The 27,289-nt window shown below is 49.9% G+C and overlaps 1 protein-coding gene across 2 annotated transcripts in view; it reads right to left on the minus strand.

Annotated features, from left to right (window-relative positions):
- Nucleotides 1-27,289, minus strand: part of LOC119446866 (transcriptional adapter 2-alpha) — a 96,651-nt gene that overhangs the window by 23,220 nt on the left and 46,142 nt on the right. For both annotated transcript variants that reach the window (XM_037711443.2, XM_037711442.2), the window contains one exon: nucleotides 10,727-10,887. In XM_037711443.2, coding sequence (XP_037567371.1) covers nucleotides 10,727-10,887 — 161 coding nt within the window. The remainder of the gene's footprint in view (nucleotides 1-10,726; nucleotides 10,888-27,289) is intronic.

Raw genomic sequence — 27,289 nt, forward strand, 5'->3', positions numbered from 1 at the left:
GCCGCAAGACACCCCCGCGATCACTAAGCAGTTCCTGGGGTGGCTCATGTCGCAGGATGAATCGTCGAAGCAAGAAGGAGGCAACATCGCGCGCTGTAGCTGCCGGTATGGCGGCAGTTTCAGCGTATCGCGTCAGGTGGTCGACTACCACAATTGCTCAGCGATTTCCAGCCGACATCAGTGGAAGGGGCCCATACAAATCGATGCCGACGCGTCCAAACGGCCGAGTAGGGCAAGGTAAAGGTTGCAGACCGGCTGGCGAGAGGCGGGCCGAAGATTTCTGGCGCTGGCAATCGGGACAAGAGCGAACGAACTTGAGAACGTAGCTGTACATCCCGCGCCAGTAATACCGCTGTGAAGACGCTGGTAAGTCTTGAAAACGCCGCAGTGCGCACACTGTGGATCAGTGTGGAAAGCTGCGCATACTTCGGAACGCAGACTGCGGGGTACCACTAACAACCACTGGCGTCCGTCGGGGTTATAATTGCGTCGGTGAAGCAGGTTGTCGCAAATGGCAAAGTGACGTGCTTGGCGACGCAATGTGCGAGTGCTTGGTTGGGCCGACGAACCAGAAAGCAAGTCTAGAAGGGAGGCAATCCAATGGTCCTTGCGCTGCTCAGAAGCGATGGTGTTAAGGTCGAGCGAAGAAACAATCTCGGATAGGGAAGAGCAGGTATTGTCAGGCAACGGAGAGCGCGAGAGGGCATCGGCGTCAGAATGCTGGCGGCCGTTGCGGTACAGCACGCGGATATCGTAGTCCTGCAAGCAAAGTGCCCATCGAGCAAGACGGCCAGAAGGGTCCTTCAAGGACGACAGCCAACATAGTGCATGGTGGTCCGTGACGACGTCAAATGGACGGCCATATAAATTAGGTCGGAACTTAGTCAGAGCCCAGATGATGGCTAAGCATTCTTTTTCTGTCACACTGTAATTTGTCTCAGCTTTCGTAAGCGTGCGACTTGCATAGGCGACAACATATTCAGGAAACCCTTGTTTGCGTTGGGCAAGAACAGCGCTGAGGCCAACCCCGCTGGCATCTGTATGCACCTCAGTAGGAACTGTCGGATCATAGTGGCGCAAAATTGGCGGGGAGGTAAGCAGATGACGCAGCTTTGTGAAGGCCTCGTCGCACTGGGACGACCACGAAGTGAGGGGCCCGTTGCATGTAAGCAGTTTCGTCAGGGGTGAGATGATGGCGGCGAAATTGCGAATAAAGCGTCTGAAGTAAGAACACAGACCTATGAAACTGCGCAATTCTTTGACGGATGTTGGCTTAGGGAATTCGGCGACGGCCCGAAGCTTGGCTGGATCGGGGAGTATCCCATCCTTGGATACGACGTAACCGAGGATCGTCAGTTGCAGAGCTGCAAATCGGCACTTCTTGAGGTTTAGTTGCAGGCCTGCGTTTGTTAAGCACGTCAAAACACACCGTAGGCGTTGAAGGTGCGTTGTGAAGTCCGGCGCAAAAAGAACAATGTCATCAAGGTAGCACAAGCATGTGTGCCACTTCAAGCCACGCAGAACGGTGTCCATCATGCGCTCAAATGTTGCGGGCGCATTACAAAGCCCAAAAGGCATTACGTTAAATTCGTATAAGCCGTCGGGTGTTACAAAAGCTGTCTTTGGCCGATTGCCGTCAGCCATGGGTACTTGCCAATACCCTGAGCGCAGATCTAAAGATTAAAATAATTCTGCGCCTTGTAGACTGTCAATGGCGTCGTCTATGCGCGGGAGAGGGTAGACGTCCTTGTGTGTGATCTTGTTTAGGCGCCGGTAGTCGACACAGAACCGCACAGAACCATCTTTCTTCGTAACGAGGACCACAGGGGATGACCATGGACTGTTGGAAGGTCGTATCACCTCGCGGCGAAGCATGTCGTCGACTTGTTCGTTGATTACACGACGCTCTGCAGGAGATACACGATACGGGCGTTGCCGCAATGGCGGTTGCGAGCCAGTGTCGATGCGGTGAGTAACAGTTGATGTCCGGCCTAGGGAAGATTGCCCGACATCGAAAGAAGAACGAAATTCTTCCAAGAGGCAGACAAGTTGAGATCGCTGGACCGGCGTAAGGTCATCGGCAATGGAAGAATCAAACACATCACTGGACGGTCCCTTACAGGCAGAAATAGCGGTGAGCGCATTAGAACTAGCGCAGTAATTTTTCATCGGGCACGTCCATAACTTGCACGTCTTCAATCGCTTCGACATTGCCTAGACATTCCCCTCGGAGCAGAATGACAGGGTAGGGGAACGGGTTGCAAACGAAAATGGTGCTGTAGCCCTGCTTGATGTCCACTGTCGCAAAAGGTAGCAGCAGGCCTGTCCGAGTAAGGAAGCGGTCAGATGGAGACAGCAGCGCAACAGCGTCTGAGATTCCACTGCAGTACATGGGCACGACTGTCGACGCGCGGGGAGGAACGTGGGTGTCGTCGTGGACAATTAGCTTGCTCGACAGGGAAGTATTGTCGGTGATCGGCAAGTCTAACAGTGGCGAGAGTTCCATCTCGGCCCGTGCGCAATTGATAACGGCATTGTGGCGCGAGAGGAAATCCCAGCCGAGGATAACGTCGTGAGAACACGAGGTGAGGATTATGAATTCTATGGCGTACAGAACGTCGTCTATAACAACACGAGCAGTGCAAGCCGCTAAGGGGTGGATATGCTGAGCACTGGCTGTGCAGAGGGACAGTCCAGAAAGGGGCGTCGTGACTTTCCAAAGTAGGCGGCAAAGCTTAGCGTCCTTAACACATACGGCGGCTCCAGTGTCCACGAGTGCAGATGCGCGAACACCGTCAACAAACACTTCGATCACATTTGAAGGACTGCGTTGAGGACTTTCACGTTTCGACGGGGCCACAGCCCTTGCCTCTTGGACTGCGACGATTAGTTTTCCTCGTCCCGAGTTACGGGACGGGGTCGCATCGGCGACATTGAGCAACGGCGTGGAGATGGTGAACAGCGGGTAGTTGGCGTCGGGCGCGAAGTCGGTGACATAGCCGAATGGGATTCGTAATATGGACGGTTGAACTGGCTTGTCATAGATGATGCGGCGCTAGGCGACTGAGCGCGATAACAATAACGAGCGACGTGACCGGCATAGCCGCACGCAAAGCACACCGGCCGGTTGTCGGAAGTACGCCATTGGTTCGCTGGGGCAGGTCCCATCCATGTAAGAGGTCGCGTTGTACTGGGCGGATGCTGGTATGACGGCATGGCGGGCAGCGGTCGGGGCCTAGCCACAACGTCGCCATAACGGAGAGGCACACTCGGAGAGAGTGGTTGAGACCTCGCGACGACTTCAGCGTAGCTTAGTGGAGCGGCCTCAGGATGATGGTGATGTCGGAACATGTTGGAGCGTTGCGACGACATCGGCGTAGCTTAGTGGAGCGGCCTCAGGATGATGGTGATGCTGGTCTGGCAAGACCTCGGCGATTTCCTGCTCGATCGCGCGACGGAGCGTGGGCATAACATTCGTTGCGGGCTGTTGCACATGCGGTGGCTGAGCGAAGGTTAGCAAGGAGAGCTGGCGTGCAACTTCCTCCCGAACGAACGCTTTCCCTTCTGTCGTCAGTGCTGTCTGGTCGGAGATGGTGGCCAAACCAGCAATGTGTCCATCACACGATGAAGGGCGACGTGTCAAGGAGCGCTGCCTTCGTAGCTCCTCGTAGCTTTGGCATAGAGTGACGATGTCGGTCACGGACTGAGGATTCTTCGCAAGCAGCATGTTGAACGCATCGTCTTCAATCCCTTTAATGACATTGCTTATTTTGTCGGATTCCGACATCGTTGCGTTGACTCGTATGCACAAGTCCAGAACATCTTCGATGTAGCTGGTAAATGATTCACCCGGCTGCTGTGCACGTTCTCGCAAACGCGATTCCGCTCGGAGCTTGCGCACCGCAGGGCGACCAAACACCGCCACCAAAGAAGTCTTGAACGAGGACCACGTCGGAAAATCGGTCTCATGGTTGCTGTACCAGAGACTGGCGACACCCGCGAGATAGAAGATAACATTGCTTAGCTTTGCGGGGTCGTCCCATTTGTTGTGATGGCTGACCCTCTCATACGTTGTCAGCCAATCCTCCACGTCGGTTTCATCCGCGCCGCTGAAGATGGCAGGGTCCCTGTGGCGAGGCACACCAGAGCACGACAGACTGAGGAGGCGCTTGCTGGGATGGGGTAGGTGGCACTTGCTGGGACGCGTCTTCTGGCATGGTTGAGCGAAGGGTACGGGATCGAAGCTCCAGGATTCGCGCTGAAGGCAGAAGCACTCTCCACCACTTGTAAAGGCGTTTATTAGGCACCAGCCTTTTGGACCGACCATTAGTTCAAGGCCCGAGATCTCAGAACGAGCGGCGTTTCTCGAGGAGAGCGCAGGAGGGATCGAACCACTAGACAGGGCTGGAGAGCATGACCCACTATGGCGTTCGTATCCTTCGCTACATTGCGTTTATCGCCACACATAACACCGCGTTGGCGACTGGCCACGTGCCTTAATAAGTCGAACCTGGGTATATCGAACTCGCCAAAAAACGTTTATTAGTTCAATATATGGCATAATTCGATGTAGGCCCGCTATAGGATTTGATGACGCAAAGGCACATACCAATAAGAAAAGTACTTTATTAATATGGTGGCTTACTTGCGTGCCCTACTTTGGAACAAAATAGTCCTGGATTTTCTTCTGTTTCGACTTCGCTGCCTGCGACAGCACGCACGCCTCCACGTTGTCCAATGAGTCGGAGCAGCTGAGGCCGCAACCTTCTATATTCACGCAATAGCGCCGGACCAATGCAAGTGCACTAATCACTTCGGAGGATGTAGGCAACGGGCCATCGTCAATTTCCTTATTGCTGTCGTTTTGGCTCGTGGTCGGCACGACGTCTGCAACGCAGTCCTCATCTTGTAGCTGGCCCATGATGGCGACATCATTATCCGCACTGACGAACTCGTTGAATGTCGATCCGTCGATAGCACCCGGGAACTCTGCCAGCTCGCTCCAAACTTCGGCGGAAACACCTGCGGTGACTTCAGTGTCTCCGCGCCTCGGAGAAAGCACGACGGCCTCTGATTGAATGTAAGCGCTGCGAGCAGGCCAGGATCATTTTTTGCAGGGGGGTGCCCGTGCACAGCCGGGTCTAAACCACTTTTTCTAGGGTGGCGCCGACAGTTTTCCCCACCAATGCGAGGGAAAGCCAACTTGCTGGGGCACTTTTGAGGCACATGGAGTTTGATATATCGGTTGTCGTTAATATTTTCGTTCGATGTAACAGTAACTTTTCCTATATATTCTCAATGTAAATTTACCGTGTTTAGAAATTGTTCGATATACGGGATAATTTGATATAAACGGGTTCGATATAGTCGGGCTCGACTGTAATTGCGCAGTCGCCATCCATGATCGCGTCTACACTCACCACGGTTTTGTCTGGAGCGGCTGCGGCAAACAATAGTTTTGTTTTGAGTCAGTGCATGCGTCGGCCGCGTGCCTTCAAAAATGCCTAGTCGCCATCCATGATTACGGCGATAGCGACCACGGCTTGGTCTGTAGTTGTTGCAGCAAACGGTAGTTTCATTTTGTCTTGGTGCGTGTGTTGGCCACCTGCCTTCAGAGCTACAAGGTCACTGTCAATAGCGGCCATGGTTTCGTACCGCACCGGTTGCAGCAAACAGTAGTTTCCCTATCACTCAGTGCAGAGATGTCGAGGATGAAGTGCACCGTCTACAACGCAATGGACGGACAATTTGTTGGCGACCAGCTCAATGGCTAAAAAATGGCAAGCAGAAACTTCTCTGGGAGTTCTCTACGTATGCATAAGCATTGTGCCACTTGCTCATCTCCACACAGCCTGGTGTCATTATCAGTGTTAAGACACTTGATCCGACCAGTACAAACTACGTGCTGCGGCGACACGAACTGGTGCAGACGAAGGCGCAAGGTGCATTGATAACGCAAGCTAAGTACTGCAGGTGGCGGCGCCATGTGCGCTGATGACGTTCCGATCATCATAAGCCGTTATTGCTCCTTAGCTCCTTGTCCATACGTGCCGAACCATTATGAACCGTGATCAAAGGACTCCGGCGGCGGCACGGACCGATCAAACATACTCTGGCACGGCCGCGCGGACCGTATCTTGAAAGCATCTGCGAAGCGGACAGACAGTGCCGACTGCTGCTAACTTTGCATGTTCTGTTTTCGCCACTCCGTTTGCGCTAAAGCGCCAGGCGGCCCGAAGGTAAAGTTGCTCGCTGCTGCGGGCTCTATCTTGAAAACTATTGTCCAATGCGAGACGGACGGACTGACGAACGGACAGTTTTCATGTTGGGTAAGCATAGAAATGCTTACGCGTTTAAAAATAATGTAGTGAAAAGCGTTCCTCAGATGAAGACACGTGTCGCAGCCATGCTGCCAAGAAAGTCGCGAGGCCTTCGCCGCTGCGAGCGCTAATCAGATACGAGATGACGAGAATTGCAGTTTTCGCACTGTTTTGTAAATAAAAATGGGTTGACGTAGTGGGCATTTGTTACTGTTCTTTACACCCACGATAATTCGACAATCGGTTAATTTTGCGATTTTTTTTTCGGTCCCATGAAATATGAATTAACGTGGTTTTACAATACACAAAGTAGAGCCGGCACTAGTTCTAACTAAATATAAGTCTCCCTGTGCGACATGCACTGAAAACTCATTCTTTATACAAAAAGAATGAGTTTTCAGTGCATATCGCACAGGGAGACTTATAATTAGAATTAGTACTGGCTCTACTTTGCGTACTGTAAAACCTCGCTAACTCGGATTTCACGGGACCAAAAAAAAAAAAATGGTCGAATTAACCGAGTTTTCAGGTGTAACGAAGAACATAAGTTTGTTTTGGTGGTGTGCTTTGGTCATGCCTTTGTTGCGATGCTGTCTTGTCTTGGATCATGACGACTGCACCCAGTTTGCACCACGTGGGCTGCATGCCACCCTCACCGTTGGCCCCAAACATGTTGCACGCTATGCCTAGCAGCTTTACTGGAAGGGGGGGGGGGGGGGGGGGTCCTTGGCACTTGAAGCTTAGCAGGGTACCCTGGGACCAACATGCTTGAGAACCCCTGTACTAGGTCTTTCTCGGATATGACACTGAAAACAGTGTTTAGGGAACCATACTGGGTTGCCGTTACAGGGATATCCCCGAACGTCCCAAGTTTGGAGAGTTTTTCATACTGAAGCTTGTGGCACACCTCTAGGAGGAGGTCACCACTCGCCATCTTGGTTAACTTGTAGCCTGGTCCTATGGTGTCCATGAAACATTTGGCCATGACAAATGGTGAGCAAGTTCTTACAGTCTTTTTCACTATGAATTACATGAAATCTCGGAACGTTTTCTTTGACATGGGTGACGAAAGCGAACGTTTCATCGGTGAATCTTCTTTTTGAAAGAGAACGATAAGGTAGTGCTGGGAAACAAGTTGAAGTCATAAAGGTTGACGTTATTTCGGCCCACCACGGAGCCCAACAAGGGGATGCTGCAATGCCTCTGGAAAGAGACTTGCATGCGCCCGCTGTGCATCACCGCTATTACCCAATATAACATACCCAAGGTTGGATAGATTACACCAGGTTAACCGTCGCCACCAGAAATTTGGGAAACTAAGATGAAATAAAAAGGAGACAGGAAAGATGATGTTACAGGGCATGAAGAGTGACAGGAAAAGGAGACTACCGATTTCGCTCCACGGAGGGGCCTTAGAAGTCCGAACACCAGGTGTCAACTCAACCCCCGGGATCCCCTTTTCCCTGGACACAGATAAGCCCACACATGACTACACGCGAGAGGGTCCAACCCCCATATGCTCGGGACTGTGGGACGCCTGCTTAAGCAGACGTCCCTGCAGTGGCTGATAGTATGTACCTTTGCATGTATTCAAACACAATGCAAGTTGCCAATACATTAGAATCTCGATGCTACACTCACATTTGATACGAATTTCGGGATGATAGGAACTTTTCAAAAGTCGTGGCCCAAGTCTATTACTTACAATGTGCTAAATTTCAGATGTTGCAAACCACTTTTTGCACTGCTTCAAATGGCATGAACAACCAAGCCGCCACGCATATGATGGCAAGAAAGCCCCAACTGGCTCAAACTAGCTTGGCAAAGAGTGAGGCGTGCTTGCATGAGACACTGGCTGTTTTCAGGCCGGCTGAGCTTGAAGTTGACGCTGAGGTTGAGCAGCTGAGCTGTCACAGCAATGTACCAGTCGCATTCATGTTGCCAGGGAGAGGTATATCACTTTACCTCGACTCCACCTGTGCACGTACCACACCCAAGAAAAAAAAGTAAATAAAAGTAGCTTTTGATTTGTGTGTGCGTGGACGTGCACACTCCCCCTATCCCCTCACCGGCTGTCTCGGTGGCGTGGCCAGTGTTGTCTGATGTGCCCGTAAGCGAACGTGTTGCCTCAGTTGCTTCGACACGTGTGAGGATAATACTGCAAGTTGGACTCGACTAGTCTAAGATGTCTACTCGGAAGCGGAAAACCCTTTTCTTCATAGAGCAGCTCAAAATTCTGAGAAAGGTGAATGAAGACCTTAAGAGGAAGTGCTTGGACATAACGACAAGCTAGGCCTTGCTACATCGACACTGAGAACAATTGTCAGACTTCACCGCAAGACACTGCATATGCTTCACCGCACAACATGACTGTATTGCAGCAAAACTAATTTTGAGAACCGGCCACTATGTAACACTTAAAAGACCCTTGTCATCGCGACCAGGTACCCTATGGGCGCGCACGAACTCAGCAACAACATCTGCAACTGAATTTATGCTTTCACAAAAATATATTCTGCCCCAAATAAGAATATTGAGGTGTGCTTGTGTTCAGTTACATTAATTTCTTTATTTTGTTTTACATTTATGAGTGACACTAATTGTTTTCACCGTTCCGAGAGATTCATATCATCGAGGTTCTACTGCAGTTCTACGACGTTTCCCCCACAAGATAAAATGGCCTTCAGATGTTGGAGTTTTCACATTTGTTGCATACATTCTGCTTGCAAGACAAGAACACGGCAATTGTAGCACGGTATTCTTTGCACGGTCAAATGTATTACGATTAAATTATGTGTACAGAGCACTTTAATGATTTACAACCTCGACGAAATGTTGTATCAAGGGCACAACAAAATAGCATAGTACCTGACAAGTACCAGGCCAACGTTGCGCTGTACGTGCAACTAGTTTGTTGCAATCTGTTCATGTTGGTTTTCAGACATAATTTTTCCAGTCGATCAAACATACCATTTCAAGGAAAAAACTCTGCTGTAGGACATTACTACACATTAAGAGTTCCCATACCAAACTTGCATACTGTAAGAGATGATCATATTAAGTTTTACAGAATTTTAAAGATTGCCTGTGGCAGATAGCATAATTCTTGTCTTTAAGCTGGATTATTCGAAGAGGCGGACATTACTAGCATGAGAAATTGAAACACATATTCAACTGCTAATTAGCAAGAATACACTAATTAACTTCTTCATTAATTCCTTTATGAAGCATACTGCAATTTACGAATTGTAACTGGTGAGTTTGCAAGATGTATCTACTTGAAATGAATTTTCAGGATGACACCAGTTTCGAGATATTATTTCCCAATGTGTGGGACGAAATACATGGACGTTAGGTTACTTTTGTGCTTCAATGCATAAAAGAGCGTCTTGTTAAAAAAGTAAGTGGAACAACCATGCATTTTTATGGCAAATTTGATGGTGCATATCTCTAACTGGTGTCATTCTAGAAATTAATTCCAAGTGAATACGCCTAGCAAAATCACCGGCTACAATTCCTAAATTGTCATATGTGCCATAAAGTAGAATGCGATGTTGGGCTAGTTGGTTCATGCTTTAAATGTGGTTCTGGCACAGCAAAACTAAGTGCAATTCCCACTTAGTCCACTTAGTTTTGTTGCGCCAGAACCACATTTCATGCCGTAAAGCAATTAACTGGAAAGTTGGCTAGGGAATATTTTTTTTCATTAGATAAATATGTGTTTTGATTGCTCATGCAAGTAATGTCTGCGTCTTCAAGTAATTCAGCTAAAGGACTAGAATTATGTTATCTGCAACAAGCGATTTTTCTTTAACTTCGTAAGACTTAAAAATGATCACCCTGTATAATTATGCATTTTCTGTAAAGGCATATGTCATTAACACTGTGACTTAAAACTAATGGTATTGGCAATTTATTTTAATTAACACCATTTAAATGGTGATGGTGACATTTCTTTCTGTTCTGGCACAAAAAATCTATATTTTTGCAAGCTCTTTGCATCCACTCGTATTTCAAATGTAAAATTTTGCACAGAGAGTGCTCTATACCTACACATTATTTGTAGCTATACTTCTTATGCGGCCCGAAAGGTCGTTACGGTTGGCTTTTAAATGAAATGCAAAAAGCTGACACTGTGGGCTGGTGCCACTGAGTAGAGAGAAAAGAAGAATCCTCCTTTGTGTATCTAAGCAAATGCCACAAGCATGTCTGCAGAGCAGCCCTGCTCATTAAACAGTTGCCTACGATTAAAGCAGTACTCTTCAGACGTGTTCTGCACTGAAAAGTGCAGATTTGAGTTTGCCGGAGCATGTGCGATCCACAGAAGAAGCAACGCTCCACATTCCTTGACCTGCATGCAACATCAGAATGCATGTAAAATAACTCCTCAAATGACTAAGAGCTACCTTGATGTGTGCCAGCAGCTCAGTGAAGGCAGTGTGCTTGGGGCGGTGGGTTGCCCTCCAGCGGCGGCACTGCTTGAAAAGCGCAATGCTGTCCAGCCGAGTAAGCCCAGCCCGACGGGACTCCTGCAGGAGCTGCACCTGTTGGCACAACAGCTGCTCACCTGCGCATTGACACAAATCATGCAAGGGCCTCAAAAATGTGCACACTGTCACCACATGTTTGCCGGGTCGCACTGTAAGGATGGACTGTCACACCTCACACACAGCTAGTGATGGCCAGCACACAATGTTTCACACTGCAATGCAGTGAAAGCTGAAGAGATTTTTGCACTGCTTCTATTTGCAACCACAAGGTTGTGCGCCACACGTAGAAAGCAATAATATTGACGCGAAATAAATTGGCATGTGGTGACACTGGCCCCTTGTGGTGAGAACTACGAAGTTCGTGGTTGCGCACGCTCTCCGAGGTCAAGCCATTGCTAAAGGCTGACGTGTTTTTTTGTCTATCTGTTGCTGGTCAACTATTCTAGCTGTACTAGCTGGGTGAAATTTCTGGTGGAGGTGCTGGGTACGGTCGATGTTAAGATCTTCGGAGCATACCCTAGACCTAAGCCCGGCGAGTAGTTCGGACGAGCTTACTCCTGTGCACGTACGTACTAGCCGACATCTCCAGGGACTCCAGCCACAGCACGGCCTGCTACCCGAATCATGTAGAATGACGAACCAACTACCTCCTGCCACTACTGCAGCATCGCACGTGGTCGTCAATCAGACCTGGAAGCCGAATCCGTTCCATGGGAGTGCTTCAGAGGACGCCGACGACTGGCTTGACCATTTTAACCGGGTCGCCAACCTCAAGGACTGGACCCACGAGCGCAAGCTACGCTACCGTACTTCGCTCTTGAAGATTCCGCCAAAACATGGTTTTAGAACCATGAGGCGACACTGACGTCATGGGAAGAATTTCGTCGGCAGTTCCTCAATGCCGTCGCCAGGGCGGACAGGAAGGAGAGGGCGGAGTTAGCAATGAAGGCTAGTATTCAAGGCCCGAATGAGCGAGTGACCCCGTACGTAGAAGACATGAATCAACTGTTCAGACGTGCGGACCCCTCTATGACTGAAGCAAAGAAGGTGCGCCACCTAATGCACGGCGTCAAAGAGGAAATCTTCGCTGGCCTCAATCAAAATCCGACGACGACACTTGCAGAGTTCCACGACGAAGGCACTACCATGGAAAAGGCCCTTCAACAGCAGGCCAGGCAATACAACCGCGACGCCGTGATTTCAAGGGAGCTCTCTGCCGTTACCCTTGGCAACGAGATCGGCGCCTTGCGAGGAATCATCAGGGCTGTCATCAAGGAGGAACTGCAGAAGATGCAGACGATCGCTGCCTCTGTGGGACAACTTTCCATTGCGGAAATGGTGCACGCCGAGGTCCGACAGGCCGTCCATGTTCCTGGACAGTACGAGGCACCACAGCAGGGACCGCGTGCTGAAATGAGTTACGCTGAAGCAATACGCCGTCCACCACCCTCAAGTGCATATAGCGTGGTACACCCCGCTCAGCAAATGGACGTAAGCTTCAGGCCTCGCAGCCCACCCCACATCGCCGAGGCAAGAACTAGGAAGAGCGACATCTGGCGCACCATAGACTACAAGCCCCTTTGTCATCATTGTGTCGAAGCCAGGCACATCTACAGAATGTGTTCTTATCGTCATGTGGGGCTCCGTGGATTCTCACCGAATGCACCTCGTCCACGACCTGGTGAGCGGCCTCCAGAAATAGAGTTTCGTCGCGAATCATCACAATGGTGATCAACGATGGCACGAGCCCCGTTCGTCATCTCCTGCTCATTACAGGTCACCATCACCAAGCCAAGCCTTCTCTCGCGGCGCTCTCAGACGCTGCTCGCCTAGCCCGGCGAGTCGGGAAAACTGAGTTCAGCGACCTCCGGAGCTGAGGCCGCTGACATCGACTGTGCGCAAGATCCTCCACTATGACAACAACGATGAAAACAGAACGACGCAGACATACAGACGCAGTCAAACACCGTACGAGAGGTAGTAACGTCGAACATTCCCGTCACCGTAGACAACGAAGAAATAACGGCGTTAACCGACACTGGAGCGGACACCTCAGTTATGAGCATGGACCTTGCCTGAAAGCTGAAGAAAGTTTCTACCGAATGGACTGGGTCGCAGATTCGCACTGCAAGAGGCCATCTGCTAACCCTGGTAGGAAGATGCACAGCGCGAGTGAGCATTCGTGGGTTTACGTACCTCGGAGTTTTCGTTATCCTCCCAAACTGTTCGAGGGATCTAATTCTGGGAATGGACTTTCTGCAGGCTAATGGAGCCGTGATTAACTTACAAAAGTCGCTGGTAACGTTTTCGACGGTGCAGGCCTTAACAGGGAGCAGCACTGACGACACGTATGTCAACGCCTTGAGGATTGTCGACGAGAACATCACGATGCCGCCAAGGAGCAGCGTATTGACCCTTGTAACCTGCGACGCATTTGACGACTGTGAGGGTATTGCCGAGGCAAATATCCCGCTGTTGCTCGAAAGACACATCTGCATCGCCCGGGGCCTTGTTCGAATACAGAATAAGTGCTCGCAAGTTTTGTTGATAAACTTCAGCTATAGGTATCAGCACGTCCCTCAAGGTACAGCTGTAGCCTTTCTGAACGACATTGCTGACTTCTCCGACGTCGGCACGTTACAAGTTACTTCACCAGATGCAACAACTCACGCCAGCATGAGTACCCGTGTCTACATTAATGCTGACTTAGCAGATGTACAGAAGGATCAGCTGCTGGGCCTAGTGACAGAATTCTCTGGCTGTTTTTCCACAGAATCTAAAGTCCAGTGCACCTCCATTATGCAACACCGGATATTTACAGAGGAGTCGGCGCGGCCTGTTCGTCAGCATCTGTACCGCGTGTCACCTATGGAGCGGGAGGCGATTAAGCGTCAAGTTCAATAAATGCTAAATGATGACGTCATCCAGCCGTCGACAAGTCCGTGGGCGTTGCCTGTCGTACTAGTAAAAAAAAAGACAACGCACTCCGCTTCCGCGTTGACTACAGACGGCTTAACCGAGTCACCAAACGCGACATTTACTCCCTGCCACGGATCGATGACGCTTTGGACCGTCTGCGTCATGTTGAGTGCTTTACTTCGTTAGACCTAAAGTCAGAGTACTGGCAAATCGAAGTGGACGAGCGTGACCGTGAAAAAACCGCCTTCGTGACTCCCAACGGGCTATACGAATTTAAAGTCCCGCCTTTCGGTCTCTGTTCCGCTCCTGCTACGTTTCAACGAATGATGGACACTGTACTCATCGGACTAAAGTGGCAGACGTGTCTAGCGTACCTAGATGACGTTGTTGTGTTTTCCAGCACGTTCTATGAACATCTCACCCGGCTACGAAGTGTCCTTACCGCAATACGCAAGGCAAGCCTCACCATCAAGCCTGAAAAATGTTACTTTGGCTTCCAGGAACTCAAGTTTTTAGGCCACGTGGTCAGCTCCCAAGGAGTACGACCAGACCCAGAAAAGCTCGCTGCCGTTGCCGAGTTTCCTCACCCTAAAGACAAGAAGGCTGTTCAGCGGTTCCTGGGCCTCTGCGCTTACTACCGTCGTTTCGTTGAAAGCTTCTCAAGGATTGCTTAACCTCTCACGAGACTGACGCGACAAGATGTGCTCATTGCGTGGACAGAAGACCAGGAGCAGGCCTTCACCAAATTGCGCAAACGCCTCCAATCCACTCCAGTGCTGGCGCATTTTAATTCACACAGACGCAAGCAACGTAACACTCGGGGCCATTCTGGTTCAATGGCAAGACAGCACAGAACGTGTAATTGCGTACGCGAGCCATAGTCTTACAAAAGCAGAAAATAATTATTCAACCACCGAAAAAGAATGTTTAGCAGTCGTGTGGGCCATCAGCAAGTTCCGACCTTACTTATACGGCCGGCCATTTCGAGCAAACAGTGACCACCATTCGCTCTGCTGGCTTGCCAATCTACGAGACCCGTCAGGTCACCTCGCTCGTTGGAGCCTCCGCCTCCAGGAATACGACAAAACAGTTGTCTACAGATCAGGCCATAAGCATAGTGACGCTGACTGCTTGTCACGTTCTCCTATTCCTTTGACATCCTCTGACTTGGAGCTAGATTTGCCATTTCTTGGTGTCGTCGACGTGGTGCGCATGGCTGACTATCAACGTGCAGACTCTGAACTGCTTCCAGTCATCCGATATCTCGAGGGAGCTGACATTGTTGTCCCACGCCCACTTTCATGAGGATTGACATCGTATTGCCTGCGGAACGATGTCCTGTACAAGAAAAATTTCGAGAACAGCCAAGAAACGTTCCTTCTCGTCGCTTCGACGGTGCTACACGAGGAAGTTTTACAAGCGTGTCATGACGATCCCTGTGCCAGCCACTTAGGCTTCGCGAGGACATTAGCGCGCATACGGCAGAAATACTATTGGCCACACCTATTTTCGTCGGTTCAGCGCTATGTGCGAACGTGCCGTGACTGTCAGAGGCGTAAAGTCGCACCCGTCAAGCCTGCTGGCCTCCTTCATCCTTTGGATCCGCCTCCGGTGCCATTCCAGCAAGTGGGAATGGACCTTCTTGGACCGTTCCCCATGTCTTCCTTGCAAAACAAGTAGATAATCGTGGCAACTGATTTTTTAACTCACTATGCGGAGACAAAAGCTGTGCCGCGGGGAACTGCTGCTGAAGTCGCCAGCTTCTTCGTCCACAACATCGTGCTTCATCATGGTGCACCCGCTGTGCTCATTACTGACCGCGGTGCAGCGTTTACAGCGGAGTTGTTGCAACAAGTCGTCACCCTGACGCACACCAACCACCGAAGGACCACAGCCTATCATCCCCAGACTAACAGCTTAACAGAGCGCCTGAACAGAACATTGGCCGACATGCTATCCATGTACATTAATATGGAACACAAACCATGGGATGAAATCTTGCCATACGTGACGTTTGCTTACAATACCGCTGTGCAGGAGACCACCGAGTTTACACCATTCGAGCTCGTTTACGGGCGTCGCGTTACAACCCCCTTAGACGCCATGCTCCCGGTAGACCACAGAACCACAAGGAATAACACCACTGAAGAGTTCGTTGAGAGAAATGTCACCCAGCTAGCACAGCTAGAATAGTTGACCAGCAACAGAAAGACAAAGAAACACGTCAGCCTTTAGCAATGGCTTGACCTCGGACAGTGCGCGCGCAACCACGAACTTCGTCGTTCTCGCCTCAAGGGGCCAGTGTCACCACGTGCCAACTTATTTCACGTCAATATGATAACATTTGTGAGGACGCTAGACTCTCTCGCATCGCCCACATAGCAAGTGCTGTGGCAGCAGTCGATGCAGCGGCACAGTAGTAGATGAGACTGCAGACACCGCCTGACCGCAGGGATACTCGGGCACAAGAGGAGCTAGCTTCTTCCTCTTCTGCTTGAGGGTTCATCTCCCAGACGCCCTCACGTTTGCTTCCCAAGACTTCAACTGCGAATGACTGAGGCATTTGTGTCCAGCATGGGGCAAACATTATAGCTTGGTGCCTTTATGTCATTGAGAACTGCCTCTATTCCTCAGTGTATTCCATCGGCCTGTCTCATTCCATGTAATTTCTCTAGCTGGCAACGTTGTACAAAAGGTGCAATAAATGCCCTTTTGTTTGTTAGCACTACAGTGTCCTTTGTTCGTAGTGCACACACAATGTGTTTACAGGCAACACAGAGTCCTACGGCTATTGTTGGCTTATTTACCCAATAGTAGCTACGCTCAGCCCCCAAATGCAGCCTGGTGTGACATCAGGGCAAGTGCTCACGTCTGCTACAGTCCAGCCCACACTCCAGTCAAGTTGCTTTGTTGTTTTTTCCCCTTTAATAATCGCATACACCAAAGTTCATACAGGAAATCAGTGGTAGACAATGATCTATTTCCCAAACTCAACACCTACAGTGCCATCTGACATCGATTTGTTTCCTCCAGTGCTGCATGGAGTTTAATGTGTCGTTTTACACACTGAAGCAGCAGCAGCAGCTTGCATCAATAATAAAGTTATAAAGCGAAATTTCTGCTTAGCTGCAACAAGCATGAAGCACAAGCTGGCTATATATAAGTCCAAAGTCCAGAACATTTACCTTCATTCTAAACCACTATAATTTGTTTTATCATGATTTGTAGTTGATAGCACAGAAATGAATTGTCACAAGTGTTCAGAACAATGCGTGACAGTAATGTAACAAGTCAACTAACAATTTTGTTTGCTCTCTGAAACGGTAATACCGGGCTGGCAATGTGGCAAAGGCATGCGTGGCACGTTAAGAGTACAGTGCCTCGCCTTTTTTTTTTCCTTTTTCTCTTCCAGGATTTTACATTCCATTTCCTTTTGGTGCAGACGTCCAGTAGCCAAATTTAATAGTTGTAATCAATAAAGTGGCATGGGATCATTGTACGAGGGCTATTTTTTTTTTCAAGGTCCGATCAGTTGCGAAATGAAAACCACAGTGAAAAATAAGAGCCGTTTTATTTGGAACATTTAGGTACACTTCCCAGCTACTTCTCTACATAGTCGCCGCTCCGATTGAGACATTTGTTGTAGCATGGTACTATAGCGGCTGCGAGAGGGCCACAAGGTGCAGGCAAGGGCAAGCAGTGAGCGTACCTCCGAAACCTTTCTAGCCGCCATACCGGTTGCACCCCGCGCCCCCGTCTTCCACTCTCCACCAATGGTGACGAGTGGAAAGGATGAGCAGCCCCAAGGGCGGCTGAAGCAAAAGAAAAATAAAACCAGTTGACAGTTGGGATTCACGCCGTCGAGTCGTCTCTCTCTCTCCTCCGCGCATACTTGCGTCCCAACAGTGGTGACCCAGACGAGGCTTAACGACAACAACATATCGATGCCATGGAGACTACAACCAACGCACCAGCAATCTCCGCCGTCGACGTTAAGCTGCCGCCATTTTGGACAGTCGACCCAGAACTCTGGTTCCTGCAAGTGGAATCGCAATTCGCCGCCCGATGCATTACTACCGACCAGACAAAGTACACCACATGGTCAGCAGCCTTCCACCTATAACAGCGAGCGAAGTACGAGATCTACTGGTCGCTCCACCTGCAGTGAACGCGTACACAATGCTCAAGCAACTGCTCATCAGCCGCCTCACGCCATCAGAGCCTCAGCAACTGCAACAGCTGCTACATGGTGCTGAGCTCAGCGACCGGGGACCCCTAGCCAATTGTTGCGCCACATGCAACAGCCGCTCGGCACGACGACCACCGACGTGGACAGCAGGCTGCTTCGGGAGCTCTTCCTGCAACGGCTCTCCACAAACGTGCAGATGGTCCTCACCTCAGCTGCCGACAAACAGCTTTCTCAGCTGGCCGAACTTGCTGACTTAATAACGGCAGTGGCTTCGCCATCCATCGCGGCGGTGCAAACAGACATGGGACTCCGCTCATCTACCAACGAGCTGCAGGACATAAGGGAGCAGATCTCTCACCTCGCCGACACCGTAGCAGCCATACGGGACGGCAGCGTGCGTGCGGAGCACCAGCGTGCCACAGCGCAACCCCAGCAACTGCGACAGAGAATCTGTTGGTACCACAGGAAGCACGGCAACGCAGCCCGCAAATGTATTCCACCTTGCGACTACGCGGGAAACGACTGCAGCTGGCAACTGAGGGCGACCAGTGTTCCGGATACCTCAGAGCGTCGTCCTTCAGTGTTCTTTCTCACCGACCGCGACAGTGGCCTGCGATTCCTCGTGGACACCGGTGCTGAGGTGAGCGTGGTGCCGGCTTTGTCAACAGAGCACCGTGTCCCCAGTGCGTCTCCCCTTCAGGCGGTCAACAATACCACCATTTCCACTTATGGATATCGCTCGCTGCCATTGGATTTAGGTTTGCAGAAAACATTACGATGGATTTTCATTGTGGCAGAGGTGAAACTCGCTATCCTGGGAGCAGACTTCCTTCGGCACTTCGGTCTTCTCATCAATGTGCGCAACAGACGACTCCACAATCCCGTGTCGCAAGCGACTGTGCAGGGAAACCCCTTGAAACACCCTCCGTTGAGTCCTACGCTGCTCGGGCCGGCCGGCGCCAAACATTTTGCTCGCATCCTGCACGAATTTCCTGAACTGACGAGGCAGCCGCCAGCCGGCTCTGCAGCGAAGCACGCGGTATGCCACTACATCTCCACCAGCGGCCCACGTGCGTGCACGGCCTCGCCGTCTGTGCCCGGAGAAGTTGAAAGTCGCCCGGCAGGAATTCGACCACATGCTGGAAGTGGGGATCATCAGGCCCTCGTCGAGCCCCTGGGCATCTCCACTTCACATGGTCCCTAAGTCGACACCGGGAGACTGGCACCCATGTGGAGACTACTGTGTGCTAAACCGGGTTACGACACCAGACAGGTACCCGGTACCGCATATCCATGACATCACGACGAGTCTGCACGGTGCTACCATCTTCGCAAAGATGGTAGCACCGTGCTGTGCTACCATCTGTGCTACCATCAGTGCTGTCTTACAGCAGCTCGTCGATGGAATCTGGCCCCCCACATCGTTTTTCTCGAGGAAGCTAACTCCCCCTGAGCGCCACTATAGTACTTTCGGGAGAGAACTGCTGGCCATGTACTTGGCCATCCGACATTTTCGCCACTTCCTGGAAGGCGTAAAATTCTTTGTCCTTACTGACCACAAGCTGCTTACCCTGCGTTTGCTAAGCTCCGACGGTGGCGCGCACACAGCGCGGGAATTGCGCGACCTGTCATATATATCTGAATTCATGACAGAGATCCACCACATCAAGGGGGACGACAACGAGGTGGCAGACGCCCTTTCCCTGAACCCTATAAATGCCATTGTGGAAACACAGCAGGTTGATCTCTCCACTTTGGCAGCAGCTCGACGTGAAGACGACGAGCTAAAGAGCCTGTTGACCGCAACCACTGCCCTGAAGCTGCAGTGGCTGCCAATTCCCGGATCCCAAGACAGAATTTGCTGTGACATAAGTATTGGCAATGCTCACCTGTTTGTGCCTTCCAACCTCTGTCGCCACATGTTCCAATCGCTGCACAGACTCTCTCATCCAGGGGTTTGAGCCACACAAAGACTGGTGACGGCAAAGATTGTCTGGCCATGCATTAATTGTGACGTCCGGCGCTGGGCACGTGAATGTGTAGCCTGCCAGCGTTCCAAGATACAGCGACACACCTTGACAGCACTGGGAGCACTCCCAACCCCGGACTCCCAATTTGATCATGTTCACCTGGACATTGTTGGCCCACTACCACCCTGCCACGGACAGACTTATCTGCTGACATGCGTGGATAGATTCACCCGTTGGGCGGAGGCCATTCCTATCATGGACATCACTGCTGAAACGGTTGCCAGTGCCTTCCTGTACCATTGGGTTGCCCTTCGGGGTGCCTTCCACGATCACAACGAACCGCGGCCGGCAGTTCGAATCCGCCCTCTTCACTAGCATCACTCAGCTCATCGGTGCCACTCGCATATGTACAACGGCATACCATCCCATGAGTAATGGCATGGCGGAGCGCTTTCACCTTCAGCTTAAGGCAGCGCTCACAGCAACCGAAGAACACAGCTGGGTGGAGGCGCTCCCGCTCGTCCTTTTGGGCATACGGTCCACTCTAAAAGCTGACATTGGCTGCAGCGCCGCTGAGCTGGTCTATGGCACGACACTCAGGCTGCCAGGGGAGTTCTTTGTGCACGGCTCAGACGAGACACCTATGGCTTCCAGTGGTTATGCACTTCGTCTACGTGATATGACGAGCAAACTTCGTGCTGTGCCCCTGCGATATCCAGGGATGCGGGCTGTACATGTCGACCCGCGGCTCACATCATGCCCATACGTGTTTGTGCGACATGACGCTGTTCGGCGGCCTCTTCAACCACCATATGATAATACCACCACGTAACAATATGATGGACCGTTTAAGGTCCTCCGCCTTGGGGACAAGCATGTCACCATCAATAAATGCGGCCGCCAAGAGGTTGTGTCGCTTGACCGTGTCAAGCCAGCACACATGGACAGTGACGCCGCCGCGGTGTCTCTGCCAAGAGAGCCCCCACCTTCCCCAGGGCCCCCAGCTGCAGCGCAAACTCCAGAGGTGCTCACGCGACGTACGCAAAGTGGACGGTGCTCAAGAGCCCCTACTCGCCTGGACCTTTGATCACTCCGTTCGGCAACTCACTAAGGGGGGAGTGCTATGGCGGCCGCGAGAGGGCCACAACGTGCAGGCAAGGGCGGGCAGCGAGCGCACCTCCGAAACCTTTCTAGCCACCATACCAGTTGCACCTCGCGTCCCCGTCCTCCACTCTCCACCAATGGTGACGAGTGGAAAGGGCGAGCAGCCCCAAGGGCGGCTGAAGCAACAGAAAAATAAAACCAGTTGACAGTTGGGATTCACGCCGTCGAGTTGTCTCTCTCTCTCTCCTCCGCGTGTACTCGCATCCCAACAGTACCAACTTTCCTATACCCTCATCATAGAACGCTGTGCTTTCAGCCAATTCTGTACGCTGGTCTGCAGCTCGTTGTCCGAGTTAAACTCCTGTCCTCCTAGCCAGCGTTTCATGTGAGCAAAGAGATGGTAATCAAAGGGAGCCAAGCCCGGGCTGTACGGTGGGTGTTCAAACACTTTCCATCATTTGTTAGGATGGATAGTTGGGCGTGTTGGTTAAGCATGATCTGAAGTGAAGGCGCAAAAACGACGACAGACGAAGAGAGAACACACACACACAGGGCTCCGATCTTGAGCGACTTATTCTTCGCTCGTGCTGGCAGAACCATGTCTAGCAGTCTAGAGGGTAGTGGTGTAGTCGAAGTTTTTAGATTCATTGAGAACTTCCTAATTTTCGTAGATAGGAATTTCATTGACGCTGACTTGGTCGTTAGTCAAACAGTGACAATCTTCAGGCAGATTCTATCTCCCATAGAAGTGACCAACGAACTTTTGGTAGATTCCTCCATCAGGTTTTTAGATCTTAGATTGTTTTTAGCAAGTAACCACGTCTGTTGGTAGTATGAACCTCGGGCTAGTAAACCTCTGCTACCTTTTAATTCCTCTCACTCTAAGCTAGTTAAACGAAGCATTGCTAACATAAGCCTGCTGAATGTTTTTAAGAAGTCCTGTCCACATAGAGCTGCGGCGAGTTTTCTTAAGCAGATCGACCGACTGGAAGAGGCAGGCTACCCGCAGCCTGTTCCAGTTTTCGTAGCGGAAACAATCCTGAAGAAGTCGAGAACTCGCCAACTGAACCAGGAGCCACCTCGCGAAAAAGAAAAGGTAGCCATCATACCTTACATACACCGCATGTCGCATAATTTGAAAAAGATTGCCAAGCGACCTAATGTAAATGTCGTGTTTTCTGCCCCGTGCAAGCTTTCCAACCTCTGCAGAATGACCAACCCTTTTTTCCGCAAGGCAGCAGCCTGTGTCACAAAACACGATAACAAATACGTAGATTGTCAGGCAGGAGTCGTGTATGAGATTGCTTTAGATTGTGGTAAAAAGTACGTGGGCCAAACCGAGCAGTGCCTGAATGACAGGCTGAGGCAACATAATAAGTCAACAATGGGAGGGAGGGCCACCTGGCAATTCATTGTAGAGACTGCAAATGTAAGCCAGACTTCTACGCCAGCGCTGTGGTTGCTAGAAGCCGTGACAAATGATTCCGTTTAATAATTGAGGCCAAAAGGATCATTGAGGCAGGTGATAAGTGCGTAAGTGTTGCCTCATTATCACTATCACGCAAAGAACTACTTTACCTGAACGCGAATGCGCACTGAGAAACTGGGATTGCGCTCCCTGTATAAAATAGTGGCGTTTTTTCTGATTAAACATTGTTGGAAGTGGCGCCGTGTGTGTGTGTTCTCTCTTCGTCCGTCGTCGTTTTCGCGCCTTCACTTCAGATCATCACTTCCCATCAAAAACGCTGCAGAAGCTTCTTTGTTGCAGCTGCACTGTACAGCCACGCATTGTCATGAAAAAGGACAATGCCTGATGACAACATTCCTCTTTGCTTCGTAGACATTCAAGAATCACGCTGTATAAGGCTGCAGTGATGGTCATGCCACGATCCATGAATTCCACCAAGAGAACACCATTGCTGTCCCAGAATACAGTAGCCATACGAGGGCGGTCCGATAAGTACTTAGCCTTCAAAATAAAAATGAAAATTTTGGAATGCTGTCGATTTATTTCTCAACATAGTCCCCTTTCAACTCTATACACTTGACCCAGCGATCCTCCAACTTCTTGATCCCGTCAGAAAAATATGTTTTCTCCTGAGCTGCAAAGTAGGCTTCTGTGGCGGCGATAACTTCTTCATTCGACTCAAATTTTTGTCCGGCAAGTGACTTTTTCAAGTCGGGAAACAAGAAAAAATCACTCGGGGCCAAATCTGGAGAATACGCTGGATGGGGCACCACTTCGTAGCCCAGTTCGACCAACTTGGCCGTGGCGATGGTGCAGGTGTGAGCTGGCGCGTTGTCATGGTGGAAGAGCACCTTTTTCTTTACCAAATGTGGCCGTTTTTTTCGCTATTCGGCATCGAATCGGCCCAGTAATTCGGCGTAGTAGGGTCCTGTCACCGTTTTGCCCTTCTCGAGGCAGTCGACGAAGATCACACCTTGAGAATCCCAGAAAATGGTGGCAATCACCTTTCCGGCCGATGCGACAGTCTTCGCCTTCTTCGGAGCAGGTTCTACGGGTGCAGTCCACTTTTTCGACTGTTCTTTGGTCTCTGGTGTGTACCAGTGGATCCATGTTTCGTCGACGGTCACAAAACGACACAGGAACTCCTTCGAATTACGCTTAAACAGCTTCAAACACTGCTCTCAAGTGGTCTCACGGTTGCGCTTGATGTCCGGAGTGAGCAAACGCGGCACCCCTCACGCCGACAGCTTTCTCATGCCCAAAATTTCATGCAGGATATGACCCACGTGGTCTTTTGAGATGCCTACTATCTCAGCTATCTCGCGCACCTTCAGATGGCGGTCTGCCAATACGAGGTCGTGAATTTTTGCCACGTTATCGGCCGTGGTAGCCGTTTGCGGGGCCCCTGGGCGAGGCTCATCAAAAACCGATATGCGACAATGTTTATACTCGTTTAGCCAATTTTTGACGGTGGCCATCGAAGGAGAAGACTCACTGGAGACGGCATCCAGTCGCTCTTTGATTTTGCTGCGTGATTTCCCTTCCAAAAACAAGAATCGAATCACCGGCCGATATTGCTCTTTTTCCATTTTTTTAATGGACACGAAAAATCACCTGCTTCCTCTTCCTCAAGCGGCCAAAAACAAAACCGCGAGCCCGATTCGACTGGACCTTTGCATGTGTCCCTCTAAGAGAGCGTACTCAATGTCAGTATATGTCATGCGATAGCATCGCGCTCTCACAGTGAGACTAAGTACTTATCGGACCGCCCTCGTACACTTTCTGCTGGAGAATGTTCGCTTGAACTTCAAATGCATCTACTATTTGGAATCAAAATGCATCTACTATTTGGATTGCTCTTTTGTTTCTTCAGTTTTGAAACGAACCTATGTCTCGTCCCCTGTGAAGATTTTCTTCAAAATATCTTCTCCTTCACTATGGCAACGCTCGAGAAACATTAGGGCTGCGCCCATTCGCTTTGTTTTGAGATGGTCGGTCAGCATCTTGGGAACCCACCTCGCACAGAGTTTGCGATACTGGAGTCTCTCACTCACGATGGTATAGAGAGCTGACTGTGAAATTTCGGGAAACAATCACTCAACACAGAATTGTGAACTGATGATTTTCTCAAATTGCCTGATCCACTCACTGAACAAGATTGGTTGACATTAGCTTCCTTCCCTGCCTGCCTGCATCATGAACGTCTGCGCATCCTGCTTCGAAGTTCCTGCACCATTGCCGCACTTTGCTGCCGCTCATGAAAGTTGTACCGTACACATTACTAATTCGTCGATGATATTATATTATTTATTTATTTACTTACACATACTGCAGCCCAATATAGGGCTATAGCAGGAGTGGGAACATTATACATTACTATAAATTACATATTAAAAACATACACATACCCAAAAAAATGAAAAAAGGAAGCGCTTTACATGTTAGCGAGGTGCTTACCGGTGGTAGCTATAAAATCTTTTAGTACTAATAGTGAACACATGTTGCCAGGTAGAGAATTCCATAGCTCTATTGGACATGGAAAAAAACTATTTGAATGTGTTAGTACGAGCAAAGATAGGTGTTATGTTCAAAGTGTGGGAGCTACGGGTACAACTTTGTTACAATGAGAAAGACCAGAGGTGGAGTTGTGTACAAAAAAAAACGTTTTAAGGCTTCAATGCAATAACGTGAAAGTAATGGCTCGATGTTCAGAGATTGTTGAGCCTGTGTTGGTGAGAAACTGCGGCTGTAATTTTGGCAAATGAAACGGATAGATTTACATTGAACATTATTGAGCAAAATTATTTCACAGTGTTTGTAGGGAAAAGAGACAACAGATGCATATACTAGAAGAGGGCGAATTTGGCTGCATTGCACCCCTCAGCAAGCAGAAATCAAATGACAGCACACACTTAACACTTAGCGGGAGACTGTATTGTTTGAGGCATGTTTACGTGCTCACTAAACGCTCAGAATTGACAACTGCGACCTCACACGATTGACGAACATACTAAAAACACTGCACAACACATCTGCACACAGCGTCATTGGGTTTTCTCTGTGGTTTTCATTTCACCACCGATCGGACCTTGAAAAAAAAAAATAAGACCTCATGCTAAGCAGTTTATTTTACTATAAAACATAGACAAAAGTTCACAGTGTCACAGCTGCTCATTGTTACATCGAGTATCATTAAATCTGGTTATGGTGAAGCGGGTTCGACTGTATTCCTTCCTGTCTAACTAAATTGTTTTGATTAGGGGAGTGTGAATACAAGCAAATCTAATATGAATATCTACTATTTGATTTTTCGAATATTCAGTACATTCAGTGTAGAGCCCCACTTTGTTGTTTTGGCGCAAAAAAAGCACCAAGTGTGCCGCAGGTGCACTTTCTGCGAGCACTTTTGCCATACTGCATGCGCTTCCCAACATCGGCCCGATGTGGGATCGCACACATCGGGCCCTAATGCCGCAATTCGCAGAACGGCGCCGCATCGGTAACGGGAACGGCGCCGCCGCCTCTGTCTGTACAATAATATTGTAACGTAGTACAATAATATGTTACGCAATGAACGAGTCAGTAAGACGGGCAACTATTTACAGGATGTATTTACAACAGCGGTTGCAGCGCTGACCGGTTAGGTTCACAGCGCGAGCCCAGCTCGTTCTTCCTCTTCTTTTCTCGAGTGATGGCACCCGCGCGCCTCGGTCAAACAATCAAATACCACACGCGTGTAGCAATATAACCAGGTTGACAGGACTGATTGAAACAACAACGTGACGCAGATAGGAGAAATGGCAACAAAACCAGGTTGACAGGACTGATTTAGACAACAATGTGACGCAGATAGGAGAAATGGCAACAAAAGCAGCGTGTATTTCGGTAAGTGTGAAAGCAAGTGCGAAGATCGGGCCAATTAGCCACCGAAAGGCACGCAGATGGTGTTGATTACATGGTGACGAACTTTCACACCACTTCAACAGCTGTCATTCTAACCCACACGCATGTTCTCAGGACCTATCACTGATAAGCCACCCGTACGAACATAGTAATGACCATTAAGGCTTGTGGCGCATTAACACTTTGGACAGCGGCGAATTTTCGTTACGGCCACAATGCATAGGCCATTAGGTCTAATAGACCGATCCAACCGGCCAGTTTCACGACGCCACCGCTGCCGCGGTGCATGCTGGTACTTGTCATCCGGCCACTCCAGCCGCCCGGAGTGCCTGAGCCTCCCCTTTCCGAACGCTTTTTGGCAATTTTTATGGTTCATGTAGAGCCATTGTGCGATGGGAGGATTGACCTGCTGCGTTCCTGGGTGCTACAACAACCACACAAGGAACAAAGGCTTCGGATTCTATGTGTTTTCTAAAGAGCGAAAGCTTCGAGAGACGTGGATCCAATGGATTAATAGGTGGTACTGGTAATACACAGCGCGAGAAGAAATACGGAGACGAATAGCGGCCTCATTTCGATGGGGGCAAAATGCGAAAACACCCGTGTACTTAGATTTCCCGGAATTTAAAGATTTGTCAATTATCGATTAGCTATTGATTGGCTATCGGTTGGCTATCACAAGGTATTGGCTACATATTTGGGCTAGGCTAAGCACTAACAAGTCATCCCCAGAATTTATTATTATCGATCGATTATCGATTAGCTATTGATTGGCTATCGATGACTTGGCTATGATTGGCTATCGGCGGTTTTATAATAAAACCGCCGCCTAGCTTACCCAAGAACTTCTAGATATCGCTGTTACCGAAGTCTGCAAGTCGTGCGCGAAACCCCTGTAGGTAAGCATCATTAGGGCACGAAAGTTT

Source organism: Dermacentor silvarum, chromosome 3, assembly GCF_013339745.2.
Source record: "Dermacentor silvarum isolate Dsil-2018 chromosome 3, BIME_Dsil_1.4, whole genome shotgun sequence".
Lineage (NCBI taxonomy): Eukaryota > Metazoa > Arthropoda > Arachnida > Ixodida > Ixodidae > Dermacentor > Dermacentor silvarum.